The sequence below is a fragment of the Plectropomus leopardus genome, chromosome 8, assembly GCF_008729295.1.
Source record: "Plectropomus leopardus isolate mb chromosome 8, YSFRI_Pleo_2.0, whole genome shotgun sequence".
Taxonomy (NCBI): Eukaryota; Metazoa; Chordata; class Actinopteri; order Perciformes; family Serranidae; genus Plectropomus; species Plectropomus leopardus.
In genome coordinates this window covers 1,416,011-1,440,158 of record NC_056470.1, presented here as the reverse complement: position 1 = coordinate 1,440,158, position 24,148 = coordinate 1,416,011, and the positions used below count along the sequence as shown (strand labels likewise).

Sequence of the window (24,148 nt, the reverse complement as noted above, 5' to 3'; positions counted from 1 at the left end):
AAAGTGCGAGAAAAATGACTCATGTCAGCAATATACAAATATTTCATATCTGTGATTGAAAGTGGGATTTTCTTACGTTTGTTAGGGTTACTCAAACAACGTTCTTTTACACATTAAAAATACAAATATTTATAAATGAGAGAAAAAAATATGCCAGGTGTAAATTGTTAAACGATCACAAAAAACATGTCTCAATCACTCAACATAAAACATGTTCTCTGATTATGCATATTATGCAATCACAAGGCCCATTATTATTATTATTATCATTATTATTATTATGCAACTTTTATTCGTTAAAGTGACAACCCGGAGGAAGACACCGAGCAGGCTTTTCAGACCATCAGCAGGAATGTGGATGCTCGCCCCGGGTCCCCCACGTGTTTAAGGCTGCCAGTGGTGGTCCCGTTTCTCCCACCTTGTGTGTTTTTGGGGAGGGGGCCTGGGGGATGGTGGATGGGGGGGGGTGGTAATTACTTCCCGGGCACATCAACTCTTTTCCTCATCACCCTAACCCCCCAGCACCTCTTCCCAGCCCCTCCACAGGCTTCCAACAGCCCCAGCACCGAGCCCGCAGGGTGAATGTGTTTGTGCAGGGAGAGTGGGGGGTGGGGGAGTAAGACTCTTCAATAATGCTGCTTTCAAGTGCTGCCCGTTTGCGTATATTTTATGTGTGCAGAATAAATAATTTTATCTGTGTGTATGAGAAATTTTAGAAAGAAAGTTGAATGAATATCAACATAATATATATTGTATGATGTTTTATTTTAAATGAGCTGAAACATCATAACAAAGTCTATATTTTTTATATTGAACTGCCAGTGCTTTACGTCTTCTTTATTAAATAAACATATTTAAAAGTGATTATTTAACTGGTGTTTGACTACATAATAAAAATACAGAATTTTAGTTAGTTAGTCAATTATATTTACACTATTTCATTCATTTTTAGCAGTCTAATCAGCCGCGTTTTCAAAATCCCGACCGAACTTGAAAGCATCAAAAGGCTTTTGGCGTGTTCAATACAGAGGAGCGGGGGTAGAAAATGCCAGTTGTACAGAGGGAAATGCCTCCAAAACAACAATAGTTTTACCTGTCGCTGCAGTGTGTCAACACAGTGCGTGGACACGATAGAGAGGGTTTATTTTCATTAGAGTTTGGGGGCGGAAATAACACACCAGTGTGACGACAGGCATCATTTTTTGGACCAAACATCTACAGGTATTATTTTTGATCCGCCAGTGCTCGGGCTTTTGCTTTGATGTGAACGTCTCGGTGCCGTTGAAATGTTAAACACCCAGGAGAGAAAAACTAGATCCAAAAACAACCGTGAAACTTTATTTAATCAAGTGCTGCAGACGTTTAAGGCATTTAGGCGACATAAAATCTTACTTTTAAGATCGGGATGTTGTTTAGCTTAATTCGATTAGGTTTCAAAAACTCAAGTACGTTTTTGTCTTAAAGCAAACATTTAATTTTGGAAAGTGAAAACTGATATATTTGAGCACTGAAATGAGAGAAAAAAATAGGCACTTTATCCAAGTTTCCTCCACAAGATTATTTGCATGCTTACTAATACTTTAAATAAAAATGAAATTAATGATTATCCAAATTGTATTTCTACTTCTAAAGTTAACCCTTGGGCAAAGTCTTAAGTTTTCATTAAGAAAACTAAGAGTGGAATATTGAAGCTGAGAAAGTTCACATTAAATTATGAGATTCAACTAATAAAATGATTTCAGTATGATGATGTTCTCACCAAAGTATACTTTATTACACATATAATTAAAATACATCCAAATATGACACTTCATATGAACTACAACACTCTTAAATGTTTGATCAGATTGATTCAGTAATTTCATTGCATTTTATGACAGAATTATGAATTGTCTTTTATACACATATTACACATGATTATTGGTATATTCTTTCTCTTTTTTTAATAGAACAATTTGTAAAAACTCAAGACATGTAAAATAATATGGCTCTGACTTTTAAAAACTCATCATAAAAGGAAGCAAATTAATGTTTTTTAAGTGTCTGGATCTTACACAAATGATTTAGCCTGTAATAATGTTAACAATTTATATCATATCAATTCAATTTGTTAAAAAACAAAAAGTTAAAAGATATATTTCATGAGACATAATAAAGATGTAAAAATGGACACCCTGATAAGCTACCTGAAACGTAAAAAAAAGGGGCCCGGACACAAAGAAAATAGTTATTAAACATTATGTCTGTTTTTAAGAAAAGAAAAATAAAGTGCATGTATTATACGTTAACATTTACAACCTACAAAACACCTAAGACTAACCAAGAACCTAAAACATAACTACACGAACACTAATATGGTTCCAAGATATTTGTGTCATCAATGTAATCATTGGTTATATGGGTAAGATACTATCAAGACATATGGCAAGCAGCAATAACTGATCAATTTAAGTACATTTTTTTAGAGTAAATAGTTTCTAAATCCCCAGCTGTTTAGGGTCTTCAAGCTTTTAAGATTTCAACGGTTTATCAACAATCCATAAATTGCTCATTAAAAATTGCTCATTAAATTTTCTATTTGTTTGAAATTTATTCAATCAAATAGAGTTCTGATTCTGAAATATCAAGAAAGTGTCTAGTTTCCTGTTCTAACTTGAATGATGTACTTTGAGAGGATGGTTCACTGATTAGCATCAGCAAACTAAGGGCGGATTGTAACTATTTTATAAAAAGATGTAAAATCTCTGGTTGGTGAAGAACGGAAGGAGGCAACATTACAAAGAGAAGCGGGCAAAGTGGAGCATTGTCAGTTACTATGCATTTCAAATAGCTTCTACATCGTTAAATGTTTCATGCTGCCAGAGAATATGCAGCTTTGACTGAGGAAAAAAAGGCCTCTGGTGTTTTTTGGTATAAGCAACATTTATACGCGTTTCAAAATCATGATTTGATTAACTGTTTGTCACTGTTACCAATCAATTATGGAAATATTTACAATTTGCAACCCTAATTTTAAGTATGTCAAAAGAAAGACATGATGGATGGCACTTTGGTTAAGTTGTGTGTTGTTTTGTTGTTGTGTGTTGTTTTTCTCTCCACAGTTATGGCAATGTGGCGCAAGAGGGAATATCATATACACTGTAAAAATACATGTTAAAAAAGAAAAGAAAGTTAGTGTAAGTTGTGTTAGTGTTTGTGTAAGTTGACCGAATTTGAGAAGGAACGTTGAATGATTACAAAATTACTTCAACTTGTCCGCCCAAATTCAGTCAACTTAAGATTTTAAGTCAGCCTGGACACAAACTTTTTAAAGTTAAAAGAAATTAGATGATGTAGCCTATGAAACTTTAAATGAGCGTAATTAGTAAAAGGACTGAATGTCAAAGAGCACCTACTGTGTTCAGTCCAGTCAGTTTGCTGATTACAGTGTTATTTAGAGACGTAAACATCATGTTTATCAGTTAGGGGTGGGGAAAAACAAAACAAAAACAATACAGCATATCACAATATTTTTTACTGTCAATATTGAGATTTTTTTTAAGTATATATATTATTAATATAATAATCATAAATCAAACTAGCCTACTAGAATAATAAATTAATTTTTCAGTCCAGAACCATTTCCTGCAGTAAAAAATGATAAGTTTGAGATGATCAGACTGAAAACTTTATCAAAGCAGATGTTGATAAAGTTTTCCTTTGGGCAAAGGGTTTTAAAAAGCTAATACATCATAATATATCCCTATATATGTTATAGCAATACTCAGCCTCAGCATGCATCATATTGTATAGTATTGTATTCCCATCTCTATTATCAATGTTTATGCCAGGTGTAGAATTTTGCATTGCTTTCACAGTAAGTTACTGTATCATTTTTACAGTAATTTATTGTGAAATATTACAGTAACTACTTGAAAAACCCTGGAAATCATTAACAGTGTATTGCATTGCATCGCATCATATCGTATCACATCGGGTCATTGTATCGTATACGATACAGCATCTGGTCATTCCCACCCCTATTATCAGTGTTTTTGCCAGGTGAGAACATAAAACTTTATTTTTCATTGGGGAATCCCCACTCTTTGGACCAGCTGTAGCCTGCTGCAGTTGTTTTTCTGCAGCTTCTTCATGTGAGGATGCTGTAAAACAAACAAACTGGCTGAGAATAGATGATAGAGAAGATGGATGAGGTGAAGCAGCATAAAGAGGGAGACTTCTTTCATGGTGCCTTTGTTTGTTTATTTGGATTACAGTGTGGTCCCTGCCACCGCAGTCAGATTGATTGCAGTTGCCCTGTTGTCTAGAGTGATTTTTAACTATCTTATGAAACGCCACATCATGTCGTGGACTTGGTCTGATCCCTCTCTGTCTCATCTCTCCGTGCAGAGGAAACCTCTCACATGCAGACTGTAGAGAGGACAGCAGGGGCAGCCCTCGGAGCAGCCGCTACCCCTGCATGACTCTGGCTACCACACACCTAATCAGTCCTGATTAGATGCACTGCGAGGGACGAGCGAGCCCGCCTCTCAGAAGTTATGATGACAGGACAGAAGAAGACGATGGGCTCCCTTAAATAAAGCCTTCATCAGGCACTGAGCAGAAACATCTGTGTCTGTTTATGGTGGCTGGATAACAGTAGTCAGATCTCCAAATGCTCCTCCAGTGTCATCCCAATTTACCTCTCCTTCCTGTAACGCCCTTAACTTCACATCTCCACTCTTAACACCACCAGCTTTCTAATCACAGCTCCCGCACAAACACACACACACACACACACACACACACACACTAATCAACTGGTAGACCCATCTACCAAAAAAAACCAAAAAAAAAAAACGGTCCAAAATCAGCATCAGCGAACACAATAGCAATTAGTAAGAGGGACAATTTGTTCACATCTGGAGTGTATTTCCTTGCCACCAGAATACCCAGCATCCCTTCTTTCAGGGTCGGCCGTGGTGGGAAATGACTATGTGTGTGTTTTTATGTGTTTTGTTTTAAAACAGATGGGCGGTTTACGTTAGCAGACATGGGCGATAAACAGCTTAGAAAGGATGGGGGGAAACCTCAGAGAGAGACGCAGACATCCCGCACAGTTGCTGAGGCCGGCTGTGGATCTGCACGGTTTTCTCACTGACTTTTGTTTTGGAAAGTACTTCTAGTAATTATAGTTGCGCAAAAATACATTCTATTATTCTAGTATGTGTTGCTGAGTCTGGGTTTCAGGGTGACGTTGGGTGGTGTTGGGTTAATGGGTCAAAAAGGCTTGTAGCACCCAATAATGTCATAATATCCTAAAAATGTCATCAAATTTGTGCCAAGCTTTAGCAAGAATGTAGACCCAACAAACCCAACAAATCTGACCAAAAATGTAATAAAATGTCCTGACTGATATTGCAATCAGTTTTTTTCACCCACAATGTAATATCCCTTTACATTCTTCCCAATGCACAGTGATGCTAAATTTTAGAAATAATTCTTCAGGGTTGTTAAAAAATACCAGAAATTAAACTTTAAAAATGTTAAAAAAAAAACCAAACATTTCTTTAACTTGTTTAACTTGTTTTTCTTCGTTCAATAAGAATCACTGCTGACTCAGATGGAAAAGAATATTTCATTGACTTCTTCTTTGTACACTTGCTTACATTACATTCCCGATTTAAAAACAAACAAACAAACATAATTTTCACATTATTACAAATTCTTAAATTATTACATCATCCGTTTGGAAGAAAAGAAACATTATTGGTCAAGTTGAGAGCAAAATTTCAGAAAATGATTTCATTATTAGGTGCTACAAGGTTTAACAATGACAGAATGTCAGGGCCATAATCACCAATTTAACGTTTGGGCGACCATTTTTCAATCAACCTAATCCTTGTGGGGGGTCTCAGGGGAATTTCCTCCCAGGATACATGTTTTTAAAAGGTAACGGCTAAACTGACGATTTTAGCTTCAATTTTTTAACAAAAAACTTTGGTCAGAGGTTCTCAAAGTTTTGGTGACTGAATTCCATTTTTGGGAGCTAGCATGTAATTGAGCGCTGCTCTAGTAAACTGCACACACACAATATCGCTCACAACAACACCAGAATAATTATTAATATATGAATGTTAAACCAGAAAATACCAAAGAAAATAGTATTTTTAGCATAAGAATGACACAAAACAGAATTATTATATATTTTAAGCATTTTTTCAGTCATTTCTTGTTTTGTATTTATTTGTTTGTTTTGTTTTTTTGGTAGATTTTCAGGTAATCTTCTTGTACTTTTCACAGATTTCTTGCTAACCTCGAGGTCAATTCTCCTTCTTTTGCTCATTATCTTCTTCCCATCTTTTTAGATAAAATAAAGCCAATTTGCCCAGCTCTTAAGAGGTTAAGTTAAGTTTTGTGTGAAAGGAATTAAAATCCTGTCACATACAGTCACCTGTCCCAAATATAAGCCTGTTGAATTCAGTGATTTAATAATAATAATAATAATAATAATAATAATAATAATAATAATAATAATAATAATAATAATGATAATAATAATAGCCTGGGGTATTAATGGTTTTACAGTACATATATTTGGGGATTAATCATCAACAATTGTCCTGTGGCACAGCACAGCCAACATCCAAGTACACCTCTCACACCCTAAATATCAACATGGCATGCTGCGTAACATTCAAAACACGTTACACAACATGCTGCGATGATGCTGAACGTTGCAGTGACAGATAGCATCTGATCACCTCCTGTATGATGTAACCACTGAGCATCTGCTGTGTGATCGCCCGGCCCGCAGCAGAAGGTGTGGATCTCAGCTGAGACAGGCTCTCTGTGACGCTGCTGGGTATCAGGCCACTGGCAGCCGGCTGCACAGATCTGCAGCAGGTTGATAAGGCGGATGGGTGGAACACAGAGTGTCCTGTACACATTTACGTCACATTATGTCGCACTGCTGCCAGCAGGGATCCTAACTAAGAGGGCAACTACTATTGAAAAACCAGCATTATGTCAGCAATTTTTAAAAAAAAAACTTGACAAGTTAATTAAAAACTAAGTAAATATTCATGGCCAAAATATTTAGAACAGAAATAAGTTATTTTTTTGTCACTCAAGTGTTTGATTCTTTTTTTCTTTTTTAATTTCCTCATGCTGCTGCCAAATAAAAAATAAAACATACTGTCAAGAGGATTTTGTTAGTTTCATGTTAACAAGTGTATTAAATCAAGTTGGCTACTGTACTGAAGGACAACTTTGAGCTACTTGTAATACACAAGTATTTCAAACTTTTGCTTCTTTTTCATCCTACACCAATATTGCACTTTTTTCTTCACTATATTTATTTTACATTATTAGTTGGTTACTTGACACCTTGCAGATCTAGATTATTCATTCAAATAGAATCAACAAATAAAAGATAATGTAAAATACAGATAAAGACAAAACTTTATTGAAATTCACAAGCTACCAAACAGTGTGTATTAAAGTTAAAAAAAAAAACAAAACAGCCAAAACTGTACCAGCTGCAGAGTGATGTTTATATTAATTCACCAATAATCATAATTCAATCATATGATAGCTTAAAATGTTCTGAAATAAGCCATTCTGCATCAATGACTACGTTTACCGAGTCCTTTGAGCATAATTTATTAATATTTTTATACTTAAGTGAGATTTGGAATGAAGAACTTTTATTTGTAAAGTAAAAAAATCGGAATACTTCCTCCACAGGCTAGTTTTGGGTAGTTTTCTTAACAACTTTTAATCTACAAAATTTTTGTTACTTTTATGATAAACTCAGTCTGTATACATGGGACCAGGCACACAGCAGCCAAACATGAGCTCTGAACTGGGAGGAAAACTTTAAAAAAGCCTTTAAAAAAAGGCATACAGGTCAAGAGACTTTTTATTTTAGTTTTAGCCATTTTCTAAATACCTTTCAATGTAAATAAATATTTAGAGCCAATCTATCTATCTATCTATCTATCTATCTATCTATCTATCTATCTATCTATCTATCTATCTATCTATCTATCTATGTTTAAAAACAATTTGTTAGTTTTTATGTCTGATTTATCCGAGGTTCAAGAGTTGAATCTAAACTAAAGCTAAAACAGGCAATTTGTTAACAGAGTTTTGTTTAATTTGAACTAGTTCTCAACAGCCCCCAATCTAAATAAATCTTTATAGCCTCAATGATTTTTGTTAGTTATTTTTGAGCATCTTTTCCTTGACACACTTGAAAAAGAGGACTGTTAACCAACTTAAAATAGATGCTACGATCAGTGACACATAAATGAATTCAGTTTTCCCAACTCGATTTTCCAAGCAGTGGTGTTAATCAAACTTGATAACTTGATTTGAAAAAAAAACCTTAATTCATTTATGTGTTATCAACTGAAGCGCAACTCTCTTTTTTTCAGTCAAGCACTCCAAATCCAAACAGGGAATCCTAGTTAAAAGTAAAATTTGTGCTAAAAACGGGTGTTATGTCAAGAGTTTTAGCTTTCTCTGAATCTCTATAAAACTTTACAGCCAAAATAAGTTGTATTATTTTTCACTTAGTTTTCAGTTAGATTCAATATTGTCACTCTTAAGGGACACTTTTAGCTCTAGCCGAGAGAAAAACTTCTTTTAAAATATGCTTTTTCTCAACGTCTCAATTACATTTTATCTTTAGGGATAAAAATTAGTTATTTTGTTATAGTTTCATGCTGATTTTTTTTTGTTTCACTCTCAGTAAAAATGTCTCAACTACAGTTTATTTTCGTTTTATAGGCCTATCTGGTGGCGAAACTGTGGTTTAGGTGGATTTCAAATGAAATGACATTTGGTCTCTGCGTGCTGAATCTGGGAAATGACGGCACACATGCTTTAAGTTGCAGCCGAGAGCTGAATTGAAAGCCAGGTTGTCAGTAACAACACAGAAAGGTCAACAGGAGGCGGGTTTTACTTTTTTTTTTCTGAGGTTGACTACCTTATTTCCCTCTTGTGAAAGGCCACAGGCAGCGTGTTAGGCCTGTTATTCTGCACCGGCAGCGAGTCAGAAAGAGGCAGAGGTTAAGACAGAGAGACAGAGGGAGGGGGAGACGTGAGTGACATATATCTATAGACATGCAAACGTCACCTTCTTCCTCTGCAGCAACGTGTTATGTATGTGAGGAACTTATAGATTCAAAACGGGAAATGAAATTGTCAGAACGGGATGGTGAGTCAAAGACTCGCCACAAACAAAATGTACAATTTGTATAATCCTATAGTTTAAAAAATGTACCATCTATCGATTATTAGTAGATCAGACTCCATCTGTGCCGGAAATATCGAACAAAAATGGGAAGAATGCAAGTATATTTTTATGCTTCACTATTGCATGCCATTTGTTCACCTGAAAGAAGTCTCTCTCTTTCTCTGTCTTTTTTTCTCTTTTTCACATACTCCGGCTGTGAGTTGTGGTTCTTTGCATTGTTATCATTGCTGTCATCTCTAACAATGAAAAACAGTGTGTGTTCAAGGGATGGGGGAGGAGCAGACACCGAGAACGACACAGGAAAAGAGGGAAAGAACAGCCAGCTGTCGAGCATCAGAGAAAAGAAAAACGAGAGTGATTGAATACAAAGAGAGAATACGTTAGGCTGGGACGGCTGAACTGGAGTATGTGGAGGGATTAAGTATCCTTCAAAGCAAACACCCCGAGCAGAAAACATCTCAGACTGCTCCTCCATGTCAAACACTGGCAAGAAAAGTCATGGGTTTTGGTTTAAAACTTTGAAACGTGAGCAAATTGACTTGAATTCCAGCAAAAACATGGGAGGAAGGCACGGAGCAAAGAAAAAAGAAACTGCTCTGAAAATTAGCAGTCAATTAGAAGGTGTACAAAGAAATTATCTGAATTTTAAAAAATAAATAAATAAAAAGAAAGTTAAAAACAAACAAATAAAATTATCTGGAAACAAAAGATAACAAATCACAATTAATTATGCTAATTAAAAATATAGATTTCCCTACACTTTTGTTCTTTTTTCCCTAGACACTTCACTTAGCTTTATAAAAAATTAGAAATGAGTAACAAGTACAAGAAAATTACCCAAAACTTAGTTTGAAAGAAGTAAAGTAAAAGTAAGAAGTAAGTAAAAGAAAATGACCTGGAAAAATGGACTAAAAATTAAACTAATTTTGTAACATTTTTTTTCTTTTTTCCCTAGACATTTTCCCCTTGCTTTAAAAAATAAAAAATTCTAAATCTCCTAATTTCTTGCACATTTGTTGAACATTTCATACCAACTTGCTAGTTGTTTTTTCCCATGTTTTTTAAAGAAATTGCACCAGTTTTCTCAGGGTTAAAAGCACAAATAAACAGTACACGAAAAGTGATGTGCTCTAGGTTTTCAAGGGTTCAAATATTGAAAAACGAACGTTCTTTTTTGGTGTTTTGGCCACATGTGTTGTTTGTTAGATCATCGCAGCCTGTTATCACCACTGAATCGCTTACATTCGGTTGTCCTTGGAATCAAAATGAACAACAAATTGTATGCAGATCATATCGGCTCTATCAGCACAGTAGATAATGATCTCTTTAATGTGACATATTTAAGCAATTATCAGTCGATTGAGCCAAACAAGACAGGCTGGCACTGAGTCCCGACACTTCAATGAAAGTAACAAAAGTTTGAGGCCGCACCCAGGCCACATGTTGCCATGCGGCACACCGGGCATGTTGAGCGCACATGTGAACATCTAATGAAGAGCCTGTATAACAGCAGAGCTCTGACGGCTGCTCCTCATTTCTTTATCATTGGACGTAGCGCTGATTGGCTCCATCTGATTTTCACCAAGGAATCTTAGGCAAAGTGGGGAGGTCTAATGCAATTACTTTTCTTTGCGTTGTGAACTTTGCATGGCTGCTTTGCTTGTCAGCGTGCAGGAATGATCAGAAGAGAATGAGCACATGATAAGATCGATGGCTGAATCAGCTGTTTGTGTGAGATCAAGTTGCTCCTCCAAACTTTGTGCTGACATGCATCATCATTCATGCTCGTGAAAGGCGTCTGAACGCAGCGCAAGAAAACTGATGTTGATCCAGGTTTCAAAGGGTTAACCAATGTTTGGTTGGCATTGGCACATCTTTTATCACAGTGGTCAGGAGTGCTAGTAACGGTAAAGACAACGGGCTGTTTCTCTTCTGTGAGTGAGTTCTTGCATTCACACACAAACATTCACAAACATACAAATGCGAGTCACCAGTCCAATGATGCCTTGCTATGAAATGCTGGTTTGTGACTTATGAAAGAAGACATAGCAAAAATGGATGTGTGTAAATGTTTATCCATAAATGGCCCTGCAGGTGTATAGCACTCAAAGCACTTTCACACTATGAGGTTACCACACAAGGTAGCACCTGCTACTCAGTTTTTAAACAATTCATATACATTCACAAACCAATGGAACATCCAGGGGAAGCAATTTGGGGTTCAGTATCTTGCCCAAGGATACTTCAACATGTTGACTGGAGGAGCCGGAGGTCGAACCGCCAACCTTTCGGTTACAGGACCACCCACTTGAACTACAGCCGCCTCGTCTGTGTGTGTCTTTCAGATGAACTTTGGTCATGTTTGTGAATCTAACTAGAAGTTATTAGGAGTGTAAATCACAAGTTTTATCACAATACTAATGATAAATTTGTTGGTCAACCACAGGATACTTCCTGATATTTGCACAAAGTCTGACACGACATAATTTCGATTCGATTAAATTGAACCGAGGGACCTGAGATCGAGATGAGACGATATCACTAAATATCCTCATTGAGGTTTTTTCTTGTTGCTTGTCATTGTTGGCCTATGCTAAGCCCCTAGCACTGTTTGAATGTTAAGGAGGGAGGTGTGCTTGCCCAGGAACGGGAACTCAGACGTCTCACTACTGGAATGATGAAATTTCAAAATAAAGGCCATCATTAATCCTTAGGGATCGTTTGGCACATTTTACATTCTTTTCATTCTTCATTTTTTTGATCATTTTGGCTGTGTGCATGAGCATATGGCATACATTTTGGAAAGATTGTGTTTTTGTTTTTAATCTTGGAATTTCCAGCCCAGCTCGTACAATAAGTCTAAAATACACAGTGGAAACAAAACTGTTACATTTATTCTGTTAAGTGCAAAAAATGCACCAAAAAATGCACCACTGAAACCCATTCAAACTGCATTTTTTGACCCCACAGCCTTCAGAGCATAAAAACATGTTTTGCATTATTTCTGTGTGTCATTCTGGACTTTTGCCTTGTTATTTGTAATTTTCAATGATACAAGTGTGTGTGATATTAAAGCAGGCCCTAAGGGTTAAAGATGGTGACATGTACTGATGTTTTCACTTTGCTTCGGTGATATTAGATCTATATATTGATCCAAATCAATGTATCTAGAAGTTATGCACCTTTTTGTCATAGGCCACACCCACTGCACTTGTTTTGTTTTTTTTTTTACAAATTGGCACCAACTGTTAATCAGCTGTCTTTTGGCTCATGGCCAATCTTTCCACAAAATCTGGTGCAAGTCTGTGAAATAGTTTAAAAGTTAAGCTCCTTTGTTGTTCTAGGCCACTCCAAACACACCACACCTAAACCAATTTGCATGGTATAAGCTCAAACACAAACCTTCACACACCTTCTCTCTCTTACACACATGTGCATACAGATTTGACCTCAATGCCAAATTTGCAAAAACCGACAACTGACCAACCAACCAAAAGAGAAATAGAAGTGCTCGTTGCAGTTTAAAAAAATTATGTATGTTCTCACATCCTCATTTTGCAAGAGCTGGAGTGATTTATCATCCTCTCACTTTCAATCGATCAAGTTCTTTAAAATGATCAAAATCAAACGTTGAGCTGGTTGAGTTGACAGAGAATGACCCCCAAACATCTACACGGTTAAGTAGATAATTAAGTGCCAAGTGTCAACAGCTTTGGAAATTAATCTGAGAATCACTGTTATCCTACAGACAACATGTCCTCAGTCAGTTAAAATCTGTGCTCACCTGTGAAGCCTCAGGCTGATGGTCAGTGCTGCAGCCTGGTCTCTGTCCTGACCGCTGCGTGCCACCTTCTCCATGTTCTGTCTATTGCAATACAGACAGAAAATATCAATTGTTGCTGTTTCAGTTTTTCCGGCCATTTCTGCTGCTCTGAGACATCATGCAAACGTCACAACTCGGAAGTCAGGTATCATCGAAATTACCTTTGGTATTTTTCTTTAGACCCTTCTCTGGCTTTCTAATTGCATCTATTAGTATTCTGTTTTGTTTTTTTTTTGTTGTTTTTTTTTTAACTTGTAACAGTTTTCTCACCTCCCTCTCTCATTTTGTACTTATCTGTACATCCTTTTGTGCAATAAAGAGGAAAAGAACATCGAAATTTCTCAATTGACCACCTGTTATTACGACTTTTAATGTGCTCGTGACTCGTAAACACCGCAAATAGACATTTCCGACTAGCACGTGGGGGCAGCATAACAGTAGCTACTTTTAGTGCTAAGAGGTAACGGATACAATGTTTAATGCTTTATCCAGGGATAAAAAGAAGCTTACCTTACACTGACGAGCCTCTACCATCTCCGGTACACTAGGCGGAAGCACATGTAGTTGATGGTCGCTTAAAATCTTCAATAAAGCCAAAGAAGAAGCAGACGGAAAGCCGGTGCATTCTGGGACATAAAATGAACCACAATGGCGGTTAAACAACAAACGCGTCATGTTCTCACTCTGACGTGTTTACTTTCATCACTTTTACTGCAAATTTGTCGGACTTTTGCTGAAGAACTGACATGGGATCACAATGGCTACGTGTTGTATTGCCCCTGCATGGGTAAATACTTCTTTAGAGCCGTTACGTTGGTATTTTCATCGTGTTGTGTGTTAGCTAGCGAACCTCCAAACTTCATTCAGAAGTTGAGAGGGGAGTTTTTTGAAGGACAGAAATAACGCTACTTATCGTTTAAAACTGAACACAGGTGTTCAGTAATTTAGAGAGGAATTATGTTCATAACATTTCTACTTCGAGAACATTTGAATCCTTACCGTTAGACAGACGCCGGTCCAAAACCGTTTCCCCGCCAATGTGTGTCCCTCATATTAACCCGACCCAAACCCTTCTTTTTGTCATGGTTTGATACTTACAGCACTTATCACTTTATGGTTTTATGATGAAACTAAGTGTGTTTTAATTGTTTTAGCACTTGAGAACGTAAATAATACTATTTTAAATTATTTTTATATTTTAGGTATCTTTTATTTATTTATTTTTAGTTTCTCATATTTTTCTCATATTCCTGCTTGTATTTTTCCCACTCCCCGTTTTTTAATGAAATTTTCATTTCACACATATTATAAGCTATAAACTATATATTTTATACTATTTAAATTGTAATTTTAACACTACAACTTTGATCACTGCACCCAAACATTGGTAAACCATAGGAGCTACATGTAGACCGAAGGCTTTTTTAAAAAATGTATTTCATTTCATCTTATTTTATTTTCTTTAATTTTAACATTTAAATATTTTCTTTTATGAAGAAGTACACTGCACTGATAAAAAGTTTGATGTGTTTTGGTATTTACTATTTCGAATATTCCTGTTGTCTGCTGTGTTTTGACTAAAGTCATGTTTGTGACTTTCAGTTTTCTTTCCTAGAGCAGAAGACAGTTGCTACAAGCGGCAGGTTTTGTTTGAAGATTTCAATTTTATTTTTTTAAACAAGATTTTAATTGTATTTAGTGCTCTCCACATTCTCAAAGACAATGCATATTAAAAACAAAAAGACAACCCCCCCATTAAAAATAATAATAATAATAACATTTGTCAATAATTAAAATAAAGAATAAAATAAAGAAATCTTTAATAAAAAGGGGAGTTCATATTCTTCTGACTGCTTTATTGACGGAAAAAGTATCCATTTGCATTAATATAGAAAACTGAGGATGCAAATGCATTGTGATACTTTGTCGAATGGAATTGAATCAATGGCATGATAATCACAGTTGAATCATATTTTGTGACCAGTGAAGATGCAAAACCCTACCTCCCAGACAGCGAGTGTTCTAGAGATGTTCTAGTGATGGGAACTCAGTGCCACAGGCTGGAGGGCTGTCATGCACAATTGGTGCGGATACTCTACCCTTCAGTGCGAGGAACTTGAAGCTGTTGACTCTTTGCACAGCCTCTGTGTAAATGGAGACGGGGCTGTGTGTTGTCCTTACCGTATCTCCCTGGTCTTTTTGGTGTTAAAGAACAGGTTGTTGTTGGTGCACCATGCTGTCAGGTTCTAATCCTCTGCCCTGCACACACCATCATCATTTCTCATTGTCTTTCTCGTTATTGTTCAGGTCGCTTTGGGAACCAGGCAGATCACTTCCTTGGATCGTTGCCTTTGCAAAGATGTTGAACCGAACCCTGGCAGTCCCTCCGTGGATAGTGTACCGCCACCACACACCCCCTTACACCAATGTGAGTACTGTCAGTGAACCAATAGACATTGACACTGACAGCCTGTCACTGACTGCAATCACACACATCTGATTATTTATAATGTAGATACTTGCAGTATTTTATTCATTCAAAAGAGAACTTTCAGTGTTACAGCAACCAAGTCTTGTAAATCACAAAAACAGGTAAGAAATAAAGACAGTTAAAAAATAAAAATACAATATCTGAAAAAATAAACTACAAATTACAGTTTAAAAAGAAACTGTGAATAGACAATAACTCTAATATGCACTGAATAAACACAGTACAGTAATAGTGTCCATTTGGAATCCTGAGCAAGTTGGCTTTATTTCTTTTAAACACGTGGAAGGACAGTAGTGTGAAACTAAAGATGAAATGCCCCCCCCCCCCCCCCCCCCCCCCCCCCCCCCCCCCCCCCCAAGAAAAGCAAGACATTAATTAAAAGTTACAAGAGTATTACCTTAATTTAACAAAAAAGAAGAGTGACAGATCAAAACCACAAAATGACCTTAACTGTCTGCCAATAATCTTGATCTGTGTAACAGGGTGAAATATCTTGGCACAAATGACAGATGGTGATGATATTCAGTTTTAAGAAGTGATTTAAAAGATGTCACTGATTTTGCAGCCGTCTTTCCTAAAGTAGTCATTTCAAAGTCGAGGGGTCCTAATGGCAAAAGCACGGTCTCCTTTAGATTTGAGCCTCAACTTTGGAATGACCAGGAGTCCGACCCACCTTAGGATCTAAGGCTGCATGTTGGCTCACAGGGGGTCAGCATTTCAGAAAAGTGAGCAGAAAGACCAAAACCAACAACCTACTCACAGATATTCTGTGTGTATACCCAAAGCCCGATATATCTCATCAATGTGTGCCGTCATCATCCAAAAAGCATTAAAAACAAAATTGATGGGTCACATTTTTACACTGGGTCATTTGATCCTTCAGTACCATGAACACACACACACACACACACACACACACACACACACACACACACACACACACACACACACACACACACACTAGTTTATTTTGAGTCAGTCCCACATACACTATCCTGCTGCTGGAAATAAAACTAGAACACCAATTCTGTAGCTCAAAATAGTCCCTAAGAAATGCTCTGAGCCTGTTTTTTAAATATGAAAATGACCCATAATTGAAGAGTTACATCTTCTGTAGAAACTAATGTGCTAAGAGCAGTGCTAAGACAGTCTAACTGTCTATCTAACTAATAGTTGGCTTTGGTATTTCATGGGATATTTTGAAAATAAAAATGTTTCAATACCACCGGGCTTATCTTTTAAATCTGAATTAAACTGTAGTGTTCATTCCATTCTTTCCTTTTTCTGTTCCATTCAGATCCATGTTCCCTACAGTGAGTTCTTCCAGCTGGAGGCCTTGTCTGCCTACCACCGCGTGGTCAGTTTGGAGGACTTCATGGAGAAGCTGGCTCCCAAATACTGGCCCTCAACACAAAGGAAAGCCTACTGCTTTGAGACTGCTGCACAGCGGAGTGCAGACAAGAAATCCTGCCCCATGAAGGTGAGGCTCCAGCTGAGTGGATGATTGATGGATGTCAGGTAGCTTCAATGAAAGTATGATAATCTGTTGTGTTTTAGTTGCTGCTTTCAGATCATCTACTTATTCAGGGTTCCTATAGTCATGAAAAACCTGGAAAATTCATGAAGCTGCAAATAACAATTTCTTGGCCTGAAACTGTTATATAAAACTACATACACCTTGAAAGTTTTTTTGACTGGAATTCTGTTTCATAAATCTGTATAATAACACATGGTGTGTTCAAGGACCATTTGAAATTTAAAAAAAAACAATGCTAATTTCTGTTTTAACAGTCTCTGGCTGTGATAAATGGTGTAATTATTGGTGACTTTTAAAGACAAAATGCCTTCCAAGCCCACAGACCATACCAAAAACTTTATTTATTTATTTATTTTTTAGAAGCCATTTCTTTCTTTAAAAATAAATTAAAAATGTTTAAAGGGAAAGGTTTTTCTAGAAAAAGTCTGTGGTGAAATAAATATGAAATACAGCCATTTCAAGTTGTATGCCCATCCCCTAGGTCGAAATAAAAAAACATAAGTCCCTCCCCAGTTCTTAAAAAATTACAGCCGCCTAAATAAATAAAATTATAATATAAATAATATATATTTACAAAAGCTATTACATAGTCATATAGAAGAACTGTCAAGGAGTATCGATGGTAATTTCAGACAATGTGTGGTCTTTAAAATTTGCCTCAAAGTCCAGGAAAAGTCATGGAAATGTATGGGGAGAAATATATATGAACCCTGTATATCTCTCTTTCCTGAAAGATTTAAAATAACAAGTGAAGATGAAAGTAAAGAAGAATAAATGTGCTTTACTCGAAAGTGGATGCATTCCAGACTCTCTTCATCAATAAATTATGGTGATTACAAGGTCGGGATTGAGATGCTGCCCTCTGGTGGCTCATCAAGCCAAACTCAAAATTATGACACTATTGTTACTGTGTCATTGCTCTGATATAAACGGATGATTCTGATTCATTTTCAGGACGGCAACCCATTTGGTCCTTTCTGGAACTATGTCGGCGTGGAATTCGACAAGTCCGTCTTATTCAGTGGTATTTCTTTTAGTCCCCACCACCAACCTCAGTGGATGAAGAAGTAAGTACATGTTTAGGCAGCATCTTCATCAAGATCATTGCTAGCCTTGCCTTAAACATAATGATTGATTGACTGATTGAAGGGGGTCTGAGGTTTTTATTGTCAGTCGATTTTTGATGGCAAAGATAGCCCCAGATCAAAGGTAGCTGTTAACAGGCAGATTCTTCTCCTGCTTCCTCTGTTGGTTTTGGTCTAGGCGCTGTATTGTAGAGAACTGGACTTGCTTGAGTTTTTTTGAAGATGTTTTGCCTCTCATCTGACCAGCTTCTTAAGCCCAGAACTGAAGAAGCCACTCAGATAAGAGGTGAAATGTTTTTAAGAAACTCAAGCAAGTGCAGTTGCCTACATTATAGAATCTCAAATTACCATGATCGGATGATGAGAGTCTTCACCAGTATCCTCTGGACTGAAGAAGCTTGAGTTTCTAGAGGATGTTTCACCTCTCATCCAAGCGGCCTCTTCAGTCCTGAACCGATGAAGCCAATCAAATGATGAGAGGCTAAATGTCTTAAACACTTTCAAACCTGAACAAATCTGTTTGATTTCTCTCAAAAACATGGGAAGATGGCAACTAGCAACTTCAAAAGATAATAATTATTTTAAAAATCTAGCTATGGTAATTTAAATATACTTTTCTGGATTTTTTCCCTCAGCATTATAGAAAAAAAATTGTAAATCTACTAAATCTTGCAGTTTGCGGAACATTTTTTACCAAGTTGCTTATTGATCCAAATTTCAAAGTGTTAAGAAACTCAGACAAGTCAAGTTGCCTACAATGTAGCACCTACCATGACCAGTATGACTGAGAATCTTCACCAGCATATTCTGTTTGATTAGGTTCCCTCCCTCTCAGCACCCTGTCCTGGCACTGCCTGGGGCTCCTGCCCAGTTTCCAGTGATAGAGGAGCACTTGGGCCTGCAGCGCTATATGGTGTGGTCAGACAAGATGGTTAAGGAGGGAGAGGAGCACATTGCTACCCTGCTGACCAGACCATATGTCAGCATTCACCTGAGGATTGGCATTGACTGGGTGAGATATTCTTCACAATGTATGATCTTGGGTGTGGACACTTAAGGAATGTTTCCTCTATGTCTTTCATTTACATGTTCACTCATATGCTCAAATACAGGCAATTACACATCTGCTCAAACATAGATATCATAGACATCACTTTTTTGTTTTCACCAGGAAACAGTTAGCAGCTGCAGCAGCTCAAATTCAGGTACCGCAGATCATGGCAGGCTGGTAGCCAGCAGCAGCTGTGTAATGGCAGCAACAGAAAGTTTGCTGATCCAGCGGTTAGTGGGGGCCATCCAGCATCAGATCTCCAGCTTGGTTTTGGGTCTCTGGAGATGCTGTGCACTCTTTTCATGGCAAAGCAGTCCAGCGGCGGTGTGAGGCGGGGTGCATTATCTAGCTAAGTTTTGTCTCATTTGTGTTCTGATAAACAGTGAACTGATCAAATTCAGAGCCCCATATCATATACGGTATATTCAGTGCTTTTTGCCTCATATCACTTTTCAAAAAGCTGCTGAAGCTGTCAAGTTTGTTTGCAGCTACTGACTGACAGCAAAGAAAGCTTGCCCCCTGCAGAGCTATGGTAGATTCTGGGCAACATTTGCACCTTTGTAAAGTCTGAAATGATCCTTGTTGACCTATATTCAGCTGGACATAATGCAAATACAAGATATTTAAACTGATAAACCTGACTGTTTTTGTAAATATACACTTGTTGGGAATTTCATGCCTGCAACACGTTCCAAAAAAGTTGGGACAGGGGCATGCTTATCATTGTGATAAATTACCTTTTCTTTCAGCAACACTTGCATTAGGAACTAAGGACACTAATTGTCAAGGTTTTGAAAGTAAAATTCTTTCTCATTCCTGCTTGATATATGAATTAAGTTACTCAACAGCACGGGGTCTTCATTGTAATATTTTGTGCCTCATAATTTGCCACACATGTTAAATAGGAGACAGGTCTGGACTGTGTGCAGGTCAGTGTAGTACCTGCACTCTTTTACTACAGAACCACACTGTTGGAAAGTGCAGAATGTGGTTTGGCCTGGCCTTACTAGACTAAGCAGTGGCGTCCCTTAAAAAGACATTGTCTATATGGCAGCATATGTTGCTCCAAACCTTTATGTACCTGTTAGAATTCATGGTGCCTTCACAAATATGCAAGTTACCCAGGATGCCATGGACACTAACACACCCCTATAGCATCACATATGCTGGCTTTTGAACTTTGGGCTGGTGACAATCTGTTTGGTCCTTTGCCTCTAAATGATTTCCAAAAACAATTTGAATTGTAGACTCGTCAGACCACAGCACACTTTTCTACTTCATGTCTGGCCATCCCACATGAGCTTGGGTACAGAGAAATCGGCGGTGTTGTTGATATCAGGCTTTCATTTTCCATGGTAGTGTCTGAACTTGCATGTGTAGATGCAGTTATGAACTGTGTCTACTGACAACGGTTTTCCAAAGTGTTCCTAAGACCATGTAAAAAACACCCTTTACATCCCAAAGAGAGATTCTGCTCCTCCAACAAAAGCTTTGTGAAACAGTCTCCAAATGTTCCTCCCTGGTGAATATAAGTTGATGCAAGAGAAGTTTGTAAAATGAAGTGACTGAGCTGAAAATTGAACAAGTAAACAAAAAACAGAAAAGGTGGTGGAGAGCATAACACTGAGGCTGCCATCTGCTGCATTCTTTATTCCTATCCATCATTTAGTCACATCTAAATCTTTTTTATTCATCCACCCTGACAGCAAAATGCCTGCAAAATGCTGAAGAGCGGTGAAGCAGGGCCTCACTTCATGGCCTCTCCTCAGTGTGTTGGCTACAACCGCCACACAGCCTTGCCCCTCACCATGACCATGTGCCTTCCTGACCTGTCAGAGATCCGCAGGGCCGTCAAACTGTGGGTGAAGAAGACCTCTGCCCGCTCTGTCTACATCGCCACAGACTCTGAATCCCACAGCAAGGATATTGAAAAGCTCTTCAAGGGGAAGGTGGGTTTGGATGGATTTAAAGGTATGTCATAAGTAACTTGTGCTTCATATTGGGCTCCATGTGTTTCTGCCAAGAGCTGAAGTCAGAAGCCATCCAGCCCATCATCTAAACTTAAATGTAATTTTTCTGAAATGGAAATTTTACTGACCAGGGAGCCAATGGAGGGAAGCCATGATCAGAGTGATGTGATATCATCTGTAAAAACCAGTGATTATAGCAGATTTGATCCTCCATACTTTATCTGTATTTTATTTTTGCTTTTTAGGTTAAAGTGGTAAGTCTTCAGCCAGAATCAGCCCAAATGGACCTGTACATCTTAGGTCGAGCTGACCACTTCATCGGCAACTGCGTCTCCTCCTTTTCTGGCTTTGTGAAGAGAGAGCGGGACGTCCATGGCCTTAATTCGTCCTTTTTTGGCATGGACAAGCCTGGGAAACTAAATCACAAAGAAGAACTCTGAGGGTCACGTGGTCATCCTCTGGGTGCAAATGCTGGAGGACTCTCCATGAGGAGGCGACAGATCATGTTGACAGCAGAGAATGTTTATATGTGACGTGATGTTTCTTGAAGGCCGGTCCTATTTTAGAATAAGTTTTAATCTGTGAGAAGGGAGGAAGGGTTTATAAATTATGTCGTAGCAGGTCAGTAGGGTAATGTCTGTGAAATGTTATGGCATTGACACCACTGTTATCAAGAAACACTACTTTTGTTTTTTTCCTGCTTTAAAATCTGTATTTGTATATTCCTGCTCAAGATTTGGCTTCTTACTGCTTCCTTTGCGGCTTGGGCGGTATGTAATATTTCACACCTTGATACCTTCCTGAAATTTTACCGGGGTAAATGTTATTTGACAGTTTAAGTATGAGGCACTAGCAACCCCTCTCCTCCCACCACCACTGTAACTTCTCCCTCTGCTGTTGCTGTGTCATTCAGCTCAGCTGCCAGTTGCACCAGTAGAGACCATAGACTGTATATAAAGATGGTATAAAGATGGAGTCTGCGCAGTAGCAATACCCATGGCGGAGGAGTTCCTGCCCAAACACTAGTCCAACCAGTTTCGTGCAACCCAATTGATTGTGAGTACTTTGATTGGCTGTCACAGTGGTGAATCATGGCTGAAAATCCCCTTTTTGTAGAACTGAATAACTTATAAAACCATATAAACATATAATAATTTATAACTTATAAAACCATATAAACATATAATAATAACGATCACTTAAACAAACAGGGTGATGAGAACTACCTTCAGTGACAGAAACCGTCTTTGGGAAAAATTTATTTGGTGTGTACTTTGAGTTTTAAGTTTGGTCTATGTCCCATTCACTAACATGGATGGGTGGGCTTTATGACTTATACTGCAGTCAGCCACCAGGGGGCGATCCAGACTAAAAAGTTACACTTTGGGGGAGCTGTCATGTTGTCCGTCTTTATATACTGTCTGTGGTAGAGACTGGAGACCGAGCTCTGGTGGTGCGTGCTGTGTACTACATACAATGAATGTAATAGATGGAGGAGCGCCTGTATTTATGACAGTATTGAAAAACATACCTTCAGGATTTCTGAATACCCTGGTATAACATAATAGTGTGATACTGCCCAAGTCTATTTCCTCTCCATCAGGGAAATAAGTTTCCCTACATTTCTTTTAGCTGCTGCCGTAGTCTGTAGCTGCAACCAGGCTTTGCAATCCAGACACATTAGCAGGACCGCTGGTGACCCAGTGAACCCTGGAAAAGACTGCAGTGCCAGCATTCACACGCTCCCTCTCTCTTTTGCCCTTTTTTCTTTCTTGCTCCACCTTTCCATCCCTCCAAATCTTTCCAGCTCGGTCTTTCCTTTCCTCTCTGCCCTCCATTCCAAGGAGAGTACAGTAACTGATCCTCTTGTACAGACTAATTATAGGGGGGGAAGGAGACAGTCTTTCCACCTCTCAATTTCCCAGAACCAAAAACTGATGAAATGTGTGGAACCCCTGGACTGAATGTTGTGGTGACAGTATTGTTATTCAGCGATTATGAACAAATGTTGCAGGGATGTTTTTGAGGAGACAAAACAAAAGAGTTGATTTGCACTGGTCGACTTGATTCACCCTGTGAAACTTTTCACTTTTCATGTGTTGCTTTCAGATGCCTTTCACAAGTATTTAAACTTTTGAACCCCGAGTGAAATTGGTGCGATTTCTTTCAAAAACACTGAAAAAAAAGTCAATGAGCAACTTTGCAAGAACAACAATTGCAAGAAATTAGTAGATTATTTTTAAAAATCTGTATATAAGCATCGTAACTACACATTTAAAATTATGTAACAGAATTGCTAAGTCTTTATTGTTTTGGTTGACTTTTTTTTTAAACTTTCTTTTTCTTTTCTTTTTTGTTTGTTTCATAATTAATTCCTTAAATTTGTAATTTCTTTCTAATTTCTTGTTCTTTTTACTAATTTCTTGCTAATTGTGGGTAATTTCTGCTTTCCTTGCTGGTTGTCTTCTTCCCATGTGAAAGAAATCAAGCTAATGTGCTTAGGTTTCAAAGGGTTTAATGCAGGCGGGGATTTGTGGTAACTGTGTTCCTCTGTGTGAAAGCAGCAGATGCAATGATTTTGAAGTATTTTCTATAATGTTTTTCACCAATAAAATGAAGCACACTATTTTTTAAAGAACTACCAGCCTCAGTGTATTTATCTCCCAGAGTTAAAGTTTAGCTGTCAACATAGTTGAATCAGCTGATATACTAAACTATGTTGGACAAGCTAGTGGAGATTGGGTTGCCAGATATGTGAAGATTTGCGTTTGTAATCTTAATAGAGTATGCATGTCCGTTTGCCACCTTGTTATTCACAGTTGATGTTTTAAGTTTTATGCGACTGTATGCTTGACTGTAATACATATACGCTTAGATTCGCTATATTTGTATGGATTGATATGTTTTTACACACACTTCTTTTGGGGTATACTGTGCCTCTATCTGG

The 24,148-nt window shown here is 37.7% G+C and overlaps 1 protein-coding gene and 1 long non-coding RNA gene across 2 annotated transcripts; one reads left to right on the top strand and one right to left on the bottom strand.

Moving 5' to 3' along the window:
* Positions 1-6,844: 6,844 nt before the first annotated feature.
* LOC121947131 lies at positions 6,845-13,619 on the bottom strand. The gene is made up of 3 exons (XR_006106063.1): positions 13,578-13,619; positions 13,029-13,109; positions 6,845-6,919 (listed from the first exon to the last, which is right to left on the bottom strand). It is a non-coding gene; the product is annotated as an uncharacterized LOC121947131 (long non-coding RNA).
* Positions 13,620-13,660: 41 nt separating this feature from the next.
* On the top strand, positions 13,661-22,324 carry pofut1 (protein O-fucosyltransferase 1). The gene is given in 8 exon segments (XM_042492042.1): positions 13,661-13,854; positions 15,375-15,410; positions 15,413-15,495; positions 16,856-17,038; positions 18,050-18,162; positions 19,000-19,192; positions 20,938-21,180; positions 21,447-22,324. Coding segments are annotated over 8 exon segments (1,185 nt in total). The 5' UTR covers positions 13,661-13,715; the 3' UTR covers positions 21,642-22,324.
* Positions 22,325-24,148: the final 1,824 nt, after the last annotated feature.